The sequence below is a fragment of the Petaurus breviceps genome, unplaced genomic scaffold (genome assembly GCF_028583685.1).
Source record: "Petaurus breviceps papuanus isolate PSGF00001 unplaced genomic scaffold, PetGlider_PUasm1.0 126, whole genome shotgun sequence".
Taxonomy (NCBI): domain Eukaryota; kingdom Metazoa; phylum Chordata; class Mammalia; order Diprotodontia; family Petauridae; genus Petaurus; species Petaurus breviceps.
This window is the reverse complement of record NW_027185655.1, coordinates 78,473,910-78,489,032: the sequence shown is the minus strand read 5'-3', so window position 1 is coordinate 78,489,032 and position 15,123 is coordinate 78,473,910. Positions and strand designations below refer to the sequence as shown.

Sequence of the window (15,123 nt, the reverse complement as noted above, 5' to 3'; positions counted from 1 at the left end):
TAGAGTCACATAAGGCCACTGATAATCTACAACCCATTCTGACTTTACTCTCCAGACCAAACCAGGCCAGGGAAAAAGGAATACCTGAGGAAGAGAGAAAGTAGAAATAAAAGAAGAAAGGTAACTCCCTGCCTCCCCATCCACAAGTCAGCAAAATCCTCACAAGCATATAATTAAATGTAACAAGAAAAAAATCTTATCTAAGTGCTATGTATTAAATCAGAAAGAAGACATGCCTTACTTTTAATCTAAAGAGGTAAAAGGAAGGCCTATATACATATATAGGTACAACTGTCCTGTCCCATGTAAGGTGGTGTAAGTTAAGGTTCTGACTCAAGGACTGTCTCATGGTGATAGTAGATTTCAGACTATAAAGAACCATAATAGGTCACACCAAGTTGAAACCCCTTACTTTTACAGACGAGAAAACTGAAGCACAGAGATGTAAAGTAACTTTCTCAGGGTCACACAGATAGTTAAGTATGTTTAGTTTAGTTAAAGCATAATCTGAACTCATGTCTCCTTGCCTCCAAGTCCAGGCCCTATCCACTAGATCATACTTAATGAAGGGCTGAGTGTTCACTCACTAAGAGTACAACAGAAAAAGGAACTTTCTGTAGCTATTTATTTTTTAACTCCATCATGTTAAAAATTTAAAAAGCTTGTCAATCAAGAAACTTCTTAAGTCATACGAAGTATGACTTGCCTTTACAGAAGCATAACAAAATACCTCAAAATTTTGCTTTCCCCAGACACGTTTTATGTGTTCTAGACTAACTAATGTTATTTTAGATAGCAACTGATTATTTCATTTAACATTTCTATATGATACATTGAAACACAATCATATGCCTCCCTCTACCATTCTAACTACTTATAAAATAAATGTCACTCTTTTTCATTAACAGGTGAATATGGCAACCCAAGCAAATTCACCATCCCAAGATCCCCCCAGCAGTAATCAGAGAAAAGCTGATCAGTAATTTGCATTGAGAAATTGGATATCTTCTCTTCTTTTGTGATTTAGGACTTCACCAATAACTCATTAATTTTTTTTTTGGGGGGGGGGGGAGAGGGCAACTGGGGTTAAGTAACTTGTCTAAGGTCACACAGCTAGTTTTTGTGTGAAGTGTCTGAGGCTGGATTTGAACTCAGGTCCTCCTGACTCTAGGGCCAGTGCTCTATTCACTGCGCCACCTAGCCATCCCAATTTGTTAATATTTTTAAGGAATTTAATTCTTAGGATCACAAAGAATAAGAATACACTGAAAATATAAATACAGAGATTAGCTACTTTTTTTCCTCACTGTCACACAATGGATAATTGAGAGTTGATTATTTAGTCTTCATTTTGTTGTCTCTCTACCAATGTTTAATATAAATATTTAATTAAAGACATGTTATTTTTTCCCATGATGTCCACTAACAATGAAGTTACTTGACAAGAAAAATATGACCATAAATTCCATTTTTCCTTGAGCCACGTGTTATCACTTTCTGAGTAAATGGACAGATAAATCTATACATATGGATTTTTCAATTTATAATAAATGTAACAATAGAAATTTTCAAATTGGCATCTGACAACCTTTTTTTTTAAATCAGCTATTATAATTTTTTTTTTAAAAAATCAAGTTAAAAACAAAACTCGATTCTCATTTAGATGTGTTGGTATTGATGAAGAATAAATAAGGAAAAAACAAGGAAAAAAGTTATTTAAATTTAACCTCTTCACCAATTGATCCAATTTCTAAGATTTAATTTAAATGTTTCATTGTATTTGTTACTCTGGTAGGTCCTTTTCAAGTTTCAAAATTTTATGGTAATTTTCTAGTCTGATATTTCTCCCACTGTTTTAACTAATCTTACATTTTATTGGCCCTTCAGCCATTGTATTTTATCTGCTTCAATTCTTTCACAGCCAATATATATTAAACTGGTGTTTCTCTGCTGAAAGATGCTGAATCTACCCACTCCATTTTATAATGTTTTTCCTTCTGATTCTTCTCACTAACATCCTTTACAGGTCACTGGGCAACTAAATCCAAAAGTAATGAAGTCTCACATCTTCTCTTTCCTATTCCGATAAATCTTCTTCTCTACTTCATATAGTCATCAGCTTCTCTCTACAATATTCACAAATGTTATAGAATATATCATCATTTTCACAATTTTAAGACTCATACCTCTTTTCTTTTGAATACTACTAGTAATCCCTTTTTACTGATTGGTACCATAACTAACTTCCTTCACAACAGTTCTAGTTTGTTTTGTTATGGTCTAATAATTTATTAAGGGGAAATTTTAGCATGTAGATCAACACTTATTAAACTACTTGCAATTCTTTTGCTTTAATTCCTTTTCCTCCCCCTTATTATTTTTTTATTATTTTATTTTATTTATTTTATTATTATTATTCTAAAGCTCAGTACTCAATGATATTCTTAGTGATTCTGAATAATGTTAAGATACTCTTCATTTATCCATCACAATTCTGAAAAATTAAATACATTTTGGGTATGTTTATTTTTATACTCATTCTCATACTGAGGTTACACTAATCTCTCTTAAGGATACTTTTTTCCTTTGTATTTCTTAGCACCTAGTTCTGTATATGGTAGGCACAAAAAAAACAATTATTGAATTAAACTAAAAATGAACAATTTAAAATCTTTATAACTGTACTATGTGTCATTTACAAAAAGGCTAAAGGGCACTGCCCACGTTTCAGGAAAATCTTCAACACCAGGGCATACCTTTTTATAAATAAGCACTTGGCAAAAGAACAATAACATGTTTCTTATATTTTTTTACCTGGCAGTCATCCACTTTTGTTCTCATTACTCCTTTCATATACTCCTTGTCCATAGTAGGGGAGACACCAAAACTGTTCCCCATACATAAAATCTCTGTTCTTCCATCTGGATATGTCACTTCCACCGAACCATTTAGGATCACTGACCAGGAATCCAACTAAACACAGAAAAAGAAGAAATTTTACAAACCCAGAAATCATCTCTAATCCTCCCCCCTAATACCAAGAAAGAGAGGGATGGAGAGAATGCAAACCCCCAAAACTAGACACTACAGCATTATCATTAGTGTCTTAGAAACGATACTCCTTTTCATTCTGTTAGAAAAACATTATATTTGTAAATAGTTAGAAGCTAGAATGTTTCTAATGGAAACAAAATTGGTTAAAACATAAAACACTAAAGGTAAGATAACTATAAATCTCGATAATGTGAACAAATAAGAAAAACTACTTTGCAGGGCTTTGAAATGGTAGAATGGAATACTATCCCAGAGAAAAGATGGGAGGCCAGGGCTTAATGATGTCTACATTACTCAAAACTTACTACGAGATAGATGTAGACAGGGATAGCAAAGAGGGAAAAAAGAAGAATCTGAGAAGATAAAGTTTTTAGCATTTGATTGCTTTCAATATTATTTTAATGATCAATTCTGAGAAAATAACTTGTCTTCTTTAACTTGAAGACAGCTTTACTTGCCTCTTCGCCATCATTTAACACTATGGTTCCTGCTCTTTCCACAACTGCAAACACCATGACGGCACAGAGTTCTCTTCTAACAGACATTGTCATGTTAGCAAAAGCAGGCAGCTGATGCATAAATTCCAGAAGTTGTTCTGAAAAGCAAAACAAAAACAAAAATACCCTTCATTTTGAAACTTAAAATAACATATTTCATTACTGATTGTTTTAGGAAAAAAGTATTTTAGGGTTCTTTCCTTTCTCTACAATCCTGTCTTTGTGGAGATAATGGCATTGCACATGAGCATGGATCAGATCTAAGAGTGGAAACGGACCTCAGAAGTTCTCCAGTCCAACCCACAACTGAACAAGAAGTCCCTCTAAAAGATGCACTGTCTTTGCTTTTAGATTTTCAAGGAGGGGGAGCTCAATACCCCCCAAGGCACCTGTTTCCAGTTTTGAACAGATCTAACATTACTAGGTTTCTCTTTACATCAAACTGAAACTTTCCTCTTCACAACTGGTCTTAGTTCTGTCCTTTGAGTCCAACCAGAAAAAAGAGAATCCTTTTTCCACATGACAGTCCTTGAGATACATAAAGAGTGTCTAGTCCTGCCTAAGTATCCTCTTTTTCTAGGTTAAATATTCTCATTTCCCCAATGCATACCCTTCACACTCCAACTTCTGTCTTGGAATGAATTCTACTATTGTTCTTCAATAGGATGTGTTGATTTACTCCCCCTTTTTTTCATCCTTGTAATTTCTCTGCACAAAGTGCTCTTTCTGGGTATTATACCCCTTTGCTATTCTGTAATTTTTAATTGCAAAGGGCATGGATGTAGTTCTCAAACCTTTGAAAGGGTATACTAATATCTTGTCCCTAATACTTGAAATGGAAAAATATTGACTTTTCAAGATGTCTTTCAAAAGCCTCACTGCTTAGATGGAATGTCCAAGTTGTTTCCTGCTAACTAATTAAATTCTATTTAACCTTTCACATGTAGTTATTTATTAAATAACCACTAAGTGTAGAATACTTTGCTAAGGCACTGGGGGATTGATCCCAACAAATCACTTAACTTTTCCGAGTTTTGGGCTCATTGGTAAAATGAGGCTTACTTACCACTTCCCTCAAAGAGTTATAGTTAGGATCAAATTAAATGATTTAGAATTATAAAATTAGGTAAATGTGAGTTCTAATATTCATTCAACTTAATTATAATACCCAAACTTCCTTTGTAGCAACTAAATTATCTTGGACAAGGAAGGACACTAAATAGGACAGACAGGTAGCTGGGAGATTATTAAGGAAAGAATTGGCAAGATTTTATGATCATACTATGCTTAAAAGAAAAGAAAATGTTTACAACAATGGGATCAGGAAATATAAAGAATGAAGGATTAAAAATTTGAATAAATGAATATTCATTTTAGTTAATATAAAATAAATTAAGTTTTTTCTGTTTCTCTCTCCTCCCCCTCTCCCTCTTTCATGAATTCTTTGCCTTGATTTTTGCTAACCAAAGCATTTAGAAGATTCCTACTCTAAAACTGTTTTCTGAAGTAGCCTAGATGCTTTAGGCCTATAAAACTAGCTGTAAATAGATCTTTGGAATAAATAAGCATCTGCCCAATTATTTGCAAGTTCAATAGTAAAATTGTGAAAGTATTTGACAAAATAAATGAACCATAATTCTAAACATCTGTCATGTGAAAATACTAGAACATAACCTAGATACCTATATAAATAAGAAGAGATCCAGAGGAAATCCTGAGAGTTACAGGGAGCTGTTGAGTCTCCTACAATGACCTTCCTAACCTCATTCTTCACCATACAGAGGATTGGCCTTTTACTTCTTAATAAAAACCTTGTAATCATTGCCTATTTTACTTTAATACTCAAGTCCCTCCCAAACGATATAGCACTGAACCAGTTCTTATCCTACTCTACTCCCCTCCATATATTCTATGCTGCAGCCAACATACTCTGTACCACTCCTTATAGATGGCTCATGTTTTAATATTTTAATATGGGCTGCTAAATGGCACAGTGGATAGACTACTGGGCCTGGAGTCAGGAAGACTTGGCTCAAATCCTGCTTCACATATATATATACTCCTGGGCAAGTCAATTAACCACTCTCAGGCTCAGTTTCCTCATTTGTAAAATGAAAGGGTTGGGCTCAATGTCTTCCAAGGTCTCTTCCAGCTCTAAATCTGACTGATCCTCTGTTCCTTAGAGGTTGGTAACATATTTCAAAGCTCTGTAATTTTGTTGATGTTGGTACTACTTCTAGAAATGCAGATTGTAACCCTTTAGCCCCGTCTTTGAGAATTGCTGTGCCCCAAAACTCATCCTCCTCTAGCCAACCTGCTAGTGATACTCTTCAGAACTAGGTAGGCTAGTCCTTATTGGATAGAACTCTCTATCAGGTTCTACTTCAAACCTTTCCAGGTTGAAAGGATCTGCCAGATCATATGCTACTCTCTCACAGTTTTCAAGGGCCTAGGGTCCCAAGAATGCCACGATTAGGAACACAAAGAAACATAAACATTTCTTTCTTTAAAAACAAAAAAAGGAAATGATGTAGATGAAAATAGCAACTGTATTCTACTCAGCATAATGATTTCAATTGGGTTAGCAGTTCATCACTGGTACTGAAGTCAGCTAAATGAGTTAAGGTGAAAATGTAAACCAACTACCCCCAATGGCCAACACTTGATAAAGAGAGAGTTATGGTGAAGGCTCAATGCAAGGGATTGAGTGTTGGACTTGATGTCAGGAAGGTGTGAATTCAAATCTCTGTTATCTGGGGATGAACTTAACCAGTTGTGTGGATATACTGATACTGTTTCAGGTATTATAAGACATCAGTAAAAACTTACTTAAGCTAAACAGCAACTGTCTCATTTACTTTTTCTTGGACAGAAAAATGAAGAAGGGGAGGAGAAAAAGGAAGAAGTAATTCAAAAGGAACAAATCAATAACTGGCCTCAATGTAACCACATTTCATACCAAAGAAGACAAAGATGATTAAAGAGAGGCTGAAGGGTCAAACTCACAACACCAGGTAAAGGATTATAAAAAGTTCTTAATTGGGTTTTACATTTGGAAAAATGGACTATGAAACACTTCCAAATCTCTTGTGGTTCTAGTATGCTTTCTCTTTTATGCTAAATGATTATCATGTAAATAATATTTACATATGCAAGTTTATATTGGCAAATTATTTAGTCTTGTGGAAACAATTTACATTCCATGGAGCTTTAATAACCGTAGATAATGATGTAAAAAATTAAAGTGAAAAATAAATAAGAAGCATTGCAATATAGTAGGAAGAGTTCTGAATTTTGGATCCTATATCTAGAGCTTTAGGGAACATCAGTGGGCATCTAGGCAACTTCCCCCCTGCTACTTTACAGCTGAGAAAATTTAGACCCAGGGAGTACATGCCCAAGGTCACCCAGGCAGTAAACATCCCCACAGGATTTGAATTCAGGTTTTCTGACTCCCGAGCTCATTCCACTGAACCAGACTATTCTTATTATTATTAGTAAAAGTAATAGGTCTGCTGTTCTACCTCACAGCATTGTTGTGAGGAAATGGCTTTGTCAACTTTATAAATTATGTATAAGTGTAAATTGGTAGACAACAATGGATGGCACATTCAATCCCTCTTTTGGAAGTGATCTGTGGACAGTAGTCAATTTTCTAGTATCAAATCACAAGCTTTAAATTTCTCAGAATGATAAATAGCCTAAAAGCTATACATAGTTTATAGAGCCCACATCTTTCCCTCTAACTAGGAAAACACAGGGACTATCTTGGAAAATGATAAATGGGGGGGGGGGGGGGAGGGAAGGGGAAAGCTGGCTAAGTGATGATCTTTCTAACTTGAAAAAAAAAGTTCTAGGTCAATGATGTTACAAGAGAAAAAGGAGAAGCATATGAACAATCTGGTCTCGTGATGAAGAGCAGTTAAATTAATCTGACAAATAATTTAGGTTTAACTGTTGTCATGTGATAGTCATAAAAAGCAAAGTTACTCAAAATTACTGTAATTAGTTTACTTTATTACCTGTTTTTAAGTTTCTAGTATCTATATACAGCATTAGTCTTGACAGATCTCACTCAAAATAGTTTAATCTGTCTCTCCTACTTTCCATCTCTGCCTCTGCCTCTGCCTCTGTCTCTGTCTCTGTCTCTCTCTCTCACACACACATACACACACACACACGCCCAATAACTGGTATTTACGTAGTGTTTAATGGTTTATAAAGTACTTTCCTCAGGGGGGAAAACTCTGTAGTATAAGAATTATTATCCCTCCTTTGGGAAGACAGGATATTCTTTGGCTCAGAATGGGTAAATGATTTGCTTAAGGTCTTAGACTTGGTAAATAGAGGAGCAAGACCCTAGAGACACAAGAGTCACAAGACTCTTGTATTTTAACCTCTACCAGAGAAGGTTCCCTGTGCAGTTTCACTACCTTTTTTGGGGTCCTGCTCTCAAGTCACAGTCCCACAGAAGCACTAGGGAAGTAGAGCTGGAAGGGACCTTAGAACACATTGAGTACAACACTCTCATCTTACAGGAAATTGAAGCCCAGAGAATTCAAGTGACATATCTAACATCATATAGATGATCAAGTATCTAAGGTTCTCTCAGGATGCAGGTATGTTTGCAAAAACAGGTAGTGAACAAAGTTGCTTCAGTTCTAGAATACCATTTTTGGAGACTCTTCTCAGACCTATTGGGATTGTCATGTCCCTTACCCTTCCTAGTCTAATAGGGAACAGAAGATTTTTTTTAACATACTTTTTATCAGCTCACCTTCAGCTCTTGGGATTAAGAGGGAAGTCACTTCAATAAACAACTACTATCACAATATCAGCAACTTGATTATCAAAAGAAAAAAGGGAATCAAAAGGAGATCTGAGAACAAGACAAATTTCGCTTACCTGACAGATTGCCTAGCGATGTCCTTCTATATTTTTACTACTCATAGTATCAAAGAATCACAGAATTTTAACCTTTTCCCTCAGAATCTGAAGAATCACAATGACCAAGCTAGCTATACGCAAATGGGATTCCCAATATAACACAGCCAACAAGCGGTTATCTTGCCTTCAAAATCAAATACAAGACCCTCTATTTGCTGTTCAAAGCCTTTCAAAACCAAGCCATCTTCTTAAACTTTATTCTCCAACAAGTACTCTTTGATCCAGTGACACTGGCCTCCTGGCTAATCCATGAACAAGATCCTCCATCTCTTGGCTACAGGCATTTTCTCTTGCTGTCCCTCACACCTGGGATGTTCTTCCTTTTCATCTCTACCTGTTAGATCCTTGGCTTCTTTTAAGTACCCATTAAAATCTCATCTTCTGTACAAAGCCTTTACCCCTCCCTCTTAATACTAGGGCCTTCCCTCTCTTAATTATTTCCTATTTATTCTGTACATAGCTTATTTATACATATTTCTTTGCCTGTCTCTCTCATTAATCATGATAGAAATAGCTAACATTCATATAGCAGTTGAAGGTTTGCATTTTACAAACTCACTTCAACCCTGGGAGGGAGGTGCTATTATTGTCCCCATTTCACAGTTGAGGAAACTGAGACAGATAGTAAGTGACTTACTCAGGGTCATACAACTAGTAAGCACCTGAGGATGGATTTGAACACAGGTCTTCCTGAGTCCAGGCTCTGCACTTTATCCATAGCATCACACAGTAAACTCCTTAAGGGGAGGTATTGCCTGCCTTTGTTTGTATGCCCAATGCTTGAAACATATTAGCTACTTGAATGTTTACTGACTCAAGAACTCCAAGGAAGGGGATCCCACCACCTCTTTAGACAGACCATTCCACTTTTAGATCGCTCTAATTGCCAAGAAGTTTCTCCTTGAAATCAAGCCAATATCCATACCACAGTAACTTCCTTCTACTTCTTTTCGTTCTGCCTCAGGCTAAATAGAACAAGTCTAATGCTTCTTAAGACAGCCCTTTCAATACTTAGATGTAGCCACCATGCTATCCTATGAGTCTTTTCTCCTTTTTAGTCTAAAACAAGGGAAAACTTACTCTTAGTCATCAGAAGTATGTCTTAATAGAGACACTGCTTGTAAATTAACTGTTACCTTGTTCACAAGAAATAAGCTAAATATTCCTAGATCTAGGGCCAGAAGGGAGCCCAGAAGCCATCTAATCCAACCCCCTCATTCAAGAAATGAGGAAGCTGCATTTCTGTCTTTGAATATCAATAATAGTAATAGCTGACAGATTATATTTTCTGATCCATACAACCACCTAATAAAAGTATTATTATTCCATTTAACATAAGAAAACTGAGGCTCAGAGATCAGTGGACTTCAAACTGGTCTCTCTGATTCCAGGTTCAGTTATTCCCATTATGAATGTCTCTGTACTCCAAAAAATAACACTACTTAAATGTTGATCAATAATGAGTAATTTAAAGTGTCTTAGTATATTTTATGCAATTCATTTGCAGACAAGCATCACAAACAAAATTTTTAAAATTAAGCTGATTTATATCCATTCAATTCTGTTCTGAATTTCTTATCTTCCTATTGTTTAGTAGAGAAAATGTAGCATGATGGATAAAAAGTTGGTCTTAAGCCAAGATGACCTGTGTTAAAGTGCCACATTTGAAGCATGCAGCCTTCGTGTTCCTAGGCACAATTGAAGCTTGGAGGGATTGAGGAAGGTGCTAACTTGCATCAGTAGAGGTAGTTTCCTGACTGGCGAGACCCTTGAACCAATATAATCAAAGGTCCAGTACCTATCCCCACTGTTTAGTGAAAGGTAATTCATATATATTTGTATTTTATGGACTTAGTAATACTAATAATTCCTTACAATTGTATGCTGCTTCGTAAAAATGTTTTCTACACACTTTAGCTCATTTATTCTTACAATAATCCTGTGTGGTAAGCAGGGCAGGGGTGGCTATCCCCAATATATACTTGAAAAGATAGTCTCAAAAAAAAATAAATGATTTGCCTAAAGTCACCAACAAATAAGGAGTAGAATCAGTGCCAAAAATGAGATATTCTCCTGCTCTTCCTACCCCTGCATGAGATGATCTGCTATTTAATGTGCATGAATCTGTAGGTCTGAAAATTGGGCAATGGTTAAATACTTTAAACTCTTCTCTGACTCCTTCCCTCATGCCAACTTACCAATGTCATCATCCGTCCTGTCAATGGGGTCTTTCTCCAAACAATCTCTAACAATATCCCTGCTCATCAAAGGATCTGAGGCCCTCTCGATGTCCTCTTCATCATCATCATCTTCTGAATCCACTGCGGTTTCTGGCAACCCACTAAGGTCCATATCACCAGCCTCACTTTCTGTGGCCTGAAAAGACAGAATGATATTAATTTAGAGCAAGACAATCACTGAACCCAACAAAACCCACACGTGATTAATTGGACCTTTAAAAAATTATCTTTCCTCCCTGTATAAAGGTTGATTTCTTAATTATCATGATATACCAGCAGGTTCCCATATCAGAGCTTGGCCACAAAAACCTAATATAAAAGAAAACCAATACAGGGAACAATTCACTCAATGGAGGCCATGTTTTAACTGCAATGATGTTACAAAATGGACTTTTCAATGTTAGGGTTTGGGTTTAATAAGTTAATAATATTATTATGAAACGGTATTAGTCAGAGGAGTATTATGTGGGCTATACTCACTTCTACTATTTTATTGTCCATGCTTATTTGGAGTCCTGCCTCTGAAGACCAGCTAGTTCTATGATTTAACCTCACAGTACTCCAGGAAACTATGTAAGAGTATAAATTGTGGAAAATGTACCAATCTGAATTGGGAGAAAGAGTTTCCTCATCTGGGAATTTCCCATGGCAATGAAATCACAGGTATAGTCCCCATCCCTATCCCCTACCTGTTCAGAGCTGGATTTATAAATCAAAAATTACTGACTATGGTTTCTCTTAATTAATTGATTAAAAATACAGATTATAGGTTCATAAATATAAAGTTGGAAAGTCCTTTAGGTATCATCTAATCCAACCCAATCATTTCATGTATAAGGATATCAATTTTCAGAGACTTAAATGGGTGGCCCAATATCATACAGGGAGAGCCAGAATTTGAACACAAGCCCTTTGACTCCAAACCCAGCTCTATTTCCATGGCAATGACAGTAACAAAAACACTGACACTGGATTTAAGAGTCAGAATACCTGTTGTGAGATCATGGGTAAGGGGAGAAAGAGAAGAGAATGAGAGAGAGAGAGAGAGAGAGAGAGAGAGAGAGAGAGAGAGAGAGAGAGAGAGAAAGTGCTAAAACTTCAGGACAACACCCAAAAACATTACCAAACTATGACTGTACAATTCCAAATAAAGGGTATCACAAAAATCTTAATGCAGCTTTAAGCATAATACTAGTATAAATTTTGGGGGGATGGGGGTACTCTTAGTATACACATTACTCCTCCACACATGTATATGTGTGTGTGTCTGTGTGTTTGCATATAAATGCACTATATATAGGAAATATACATATATGTAGGCATTTGCAGACAATAATAAAAATTACACATATGCAATATTTTCTATACATTATCTCAGTGGAACCTTACAACAATTGGAAAGTGGGTAATGGAAATACTCATATTCCAATTATAGATGAGGAAACGGAGTCTCTTAAGGCAGGCTCACTGATTTGACTATTACCCCAGCATTAATAATTATCTGAGTCAGGACTCTGACCCAGGTCATTCTGATTCAAAATCCAGGGATTCTTCACTCCACTGTATTATGATGCCTTGCAAGAGATAAGCTAGAAAGGAAGAAAGATGATTTATTTCTAAAATTAAAGCTGTATAGTAAGTTTAGAAAGATACATGGAATGTGAACCTTACCAGCTAGCCATCCATGAATACCTACTCACACAAGTCACAACTCAGGTCCTTGAAATGCAAGTACAGAACTTTAATACCTCATCACAGGTGCTAATAACCTGATTAAAAGTGTTATTACCAATTCTTCAATTTTAATTTTGGGTAAGCTAACAGAGCAAAATAAGGAGGCTTCCCAAAGAAATATATTGATGCCATTCTTAAAAAGGGAACTTCAAGATGATTAAAAGAAATGTAGAAAAGTACAAAGAATCAAAATAGAAATAACTATTGGTTTTAAGAGTTTAAAAATTTTATGTTTAATTTTTAAAAATACATTTATGTATATGCATATATAATGTATATTTAAGTGATTTATTTTTAAAATCAAATATTTAAATAAACCCACTGCCCCATTTCCCTCTCAACTTTAGGTGATTTTTCCTAAGGCTTGGGCTCATGTGCAAGAAGTTAAGTTTCAGCAATCATTATAATAAAGAAATATAAGAAGCTACAAATGCTGTCAAAACAATTATTTTTCAATCACATTCTCTAAGTAGGATTTCTGTTCCAAAATCATATATGCAGTAGCCAGAGTCAAAAGAGAGAGGATAAAGCTCAGAAACCTAGGCCTATTTTATACCTTTGTGTAAACAACAGACAACAGAAAAGTCTAGATAACTCAATTCTAAACAGAGGGCTTGAAGGTGAGGGCAAGGATTTATGCAGATTTAACTGTGAAGCCCTTAAAACATTCAGTCAGATTTTAAAATCCAAGGAGTATAATGAGTTATTATAAGGCTCAGATGTCAAAGAACCTGTCAATAGGTGATATGCCAAAGTGGTGGCCAAAGTAACAGAGATCACCATTTGTTGTAATCTCCATGTGCTGTTCTAAAGCTAGTATAGGCAATAACCAATCACAGAGAATTACTTTTTTGCACTGTTCATTTGAGCACTTAAGATTTGTTCCTCTTCAGTTAAATTTCCAGACATATGTAGTGGAAAGAAGACTGGACTTTTTTCAGGGAACTTGAGTTCAAATCTTTTCTATTTATTAACTGCATGACCCTGGTCACCCAAAGAACCTTGAGCAAGTGTCTGGGATCTCTAAATTTAGAAGGGTGAATGAGATCTTTAAAGTTACTCTCCATTCTAGATCTAGGTTCTGACCTTACATATTACATGTAATCTTTAATATGCAGTCATGTGAGGGGACAGTCACATCACAGTAGAAGGTCCACTGACTCTGACATGAGCATCAAGCTCAGAGGACTCAAATTTAACAGATAAAAATTAATACTGTTCAATTATGGGATAGGGATGCCCAAAAGGTCTTGACATACTTATTATTATTAGCTGCCACGTTGTATGAAGGCTGGACTTTTCCCTAAATTACTAAGGCAACTGTGTAACATAAGGCTAGAAAGTATGTTACCTTAAAAAAATACATTTTAATTACATCAATTATGTGTCGCCTTTTGGTCTTTATCTTATTTTCACCTCTCATCATTTTTTTTATCATGATGAAGAGCTTCTCTTCCCCTGACCCTAGATAGAAAAAAAAAGTTCTAAAATATTAGAAATACTTAGTATTTGCTCTTAAACTGTTTTAAATATGATCAAATGTTCAAGGATAATGAAAAAAAAAAAAAAAGAAGCAAAACGATTACACTTGTCTTACCATAGCCAGGAGCAATTTTCATTACTAGGAATTCAATGTGAAGCTGTTCAGAGCCATAATATATTTCAAGGAACTATATACTCAACTACTTGTAACTGGAAGTTGTAGAATTACAAAATTTTTAGAGCTGAAAAAGTCTATCCTAGTCCATGCCATAAATGAAAAGAACCCCCCCTCTAACAGACCTGAAAAGTGGACATTTAGACACTGAAGACCTCCAAGAGGAAGAAACCTATCACCTGTACCTCTCAAGGCAGCCCACTCCACTTTTGGGGCAGCTCTAAATGTTAGGAAGTTTTCCTTAACATGAAGCCTTAAATTTGCCTCTCTTTTCATTCTGCCCCCTAGGGTTAGCAGAAAAAGTATAATCCTACATTCTTATGACAACCCTTCAAATAGTAACTGCAGTTACCTTACCCCCTAAATCTTTTTTTCTCCCAGCTAAACATTGATAATTCTATAGACTACTGTGTCACTAGTTAATTTAGTTGTCCTGTATAACAAGAGCCAAGCACAGTCACTAACTAGTAAGAGACACTTAATAAAATGCTTGTTGAATATTCATTCTGGTCTCAGTTTTTTAACTTAAACAAGGGAGGAAAATATTAGATCATGTAAAAGGTGCCTTCTAGCACTAAAATCCCATGATTCTATAAGTATTTCTTATACTTTCTTATTAAAGCTGTTGTTTATAGGTATATCTTATTCCTCAATATAAACTCTTAAATTTTACCCCGATTTGAAAAAGCAACAGTCAAAAAAACCCCCATGAATCAACTTTCCCCCTCCAAAAAAGAATCCCAACCTATCTCACATGACCTTGGGCAAGTCACTTAACCCCAAATGCCCTCCAAAAATAAAAAAAAAAACAATAGTCCTTTTCAGTCAATGAAGTATTTGTTATCAATCAAATGAGTTTTTAAATCCTTTATATGATGAACAACTTATTTTTTTTTTTAATTCAAAGGAACCTTACCCTTATATTGTCATTTAGAAAGAACAAAAACAGAATCTGCTGTAAAGCAATCTGCCCTCTATTGTATGGTTCTTCTTT

General features: G+C 35.4%; 1 protein-coding gene across 11 annotated transcripts in view; it reads right to left on the bottom strand.

The window, feature by feature from the left end:
* Positions 1-15,123, bottom strand: part of RAPGEF2 (Rap guanine nucleotide exchange factor 2) — a 340,634-nt gene that overhangs the window by 40,082 nt on the left and 285,429 nt on the right. For all 11 annotated transcript variants that reach the window (XM_069097396.1, XM_069097409.1, XM_069097405.1 and 8 more), the window contains 3 exons: positions 10,697-10,874; positions 3,513-3,649; positions 2,815-2,973 (listed from right to left, as the gene is read on the bottom strand). In XM_069097396.1, coding sequence (XP_068953497.1) covers positions 2,815-2,973; positions 3,513-3,649; positions 10,697-10,874 — 474 coding nt within the window. The remainder of the gene's footprint in view (positions 1-2,814; positions 2,974-3,512; positions 3,650-10,696; positions 10,875-15,123) is intronic.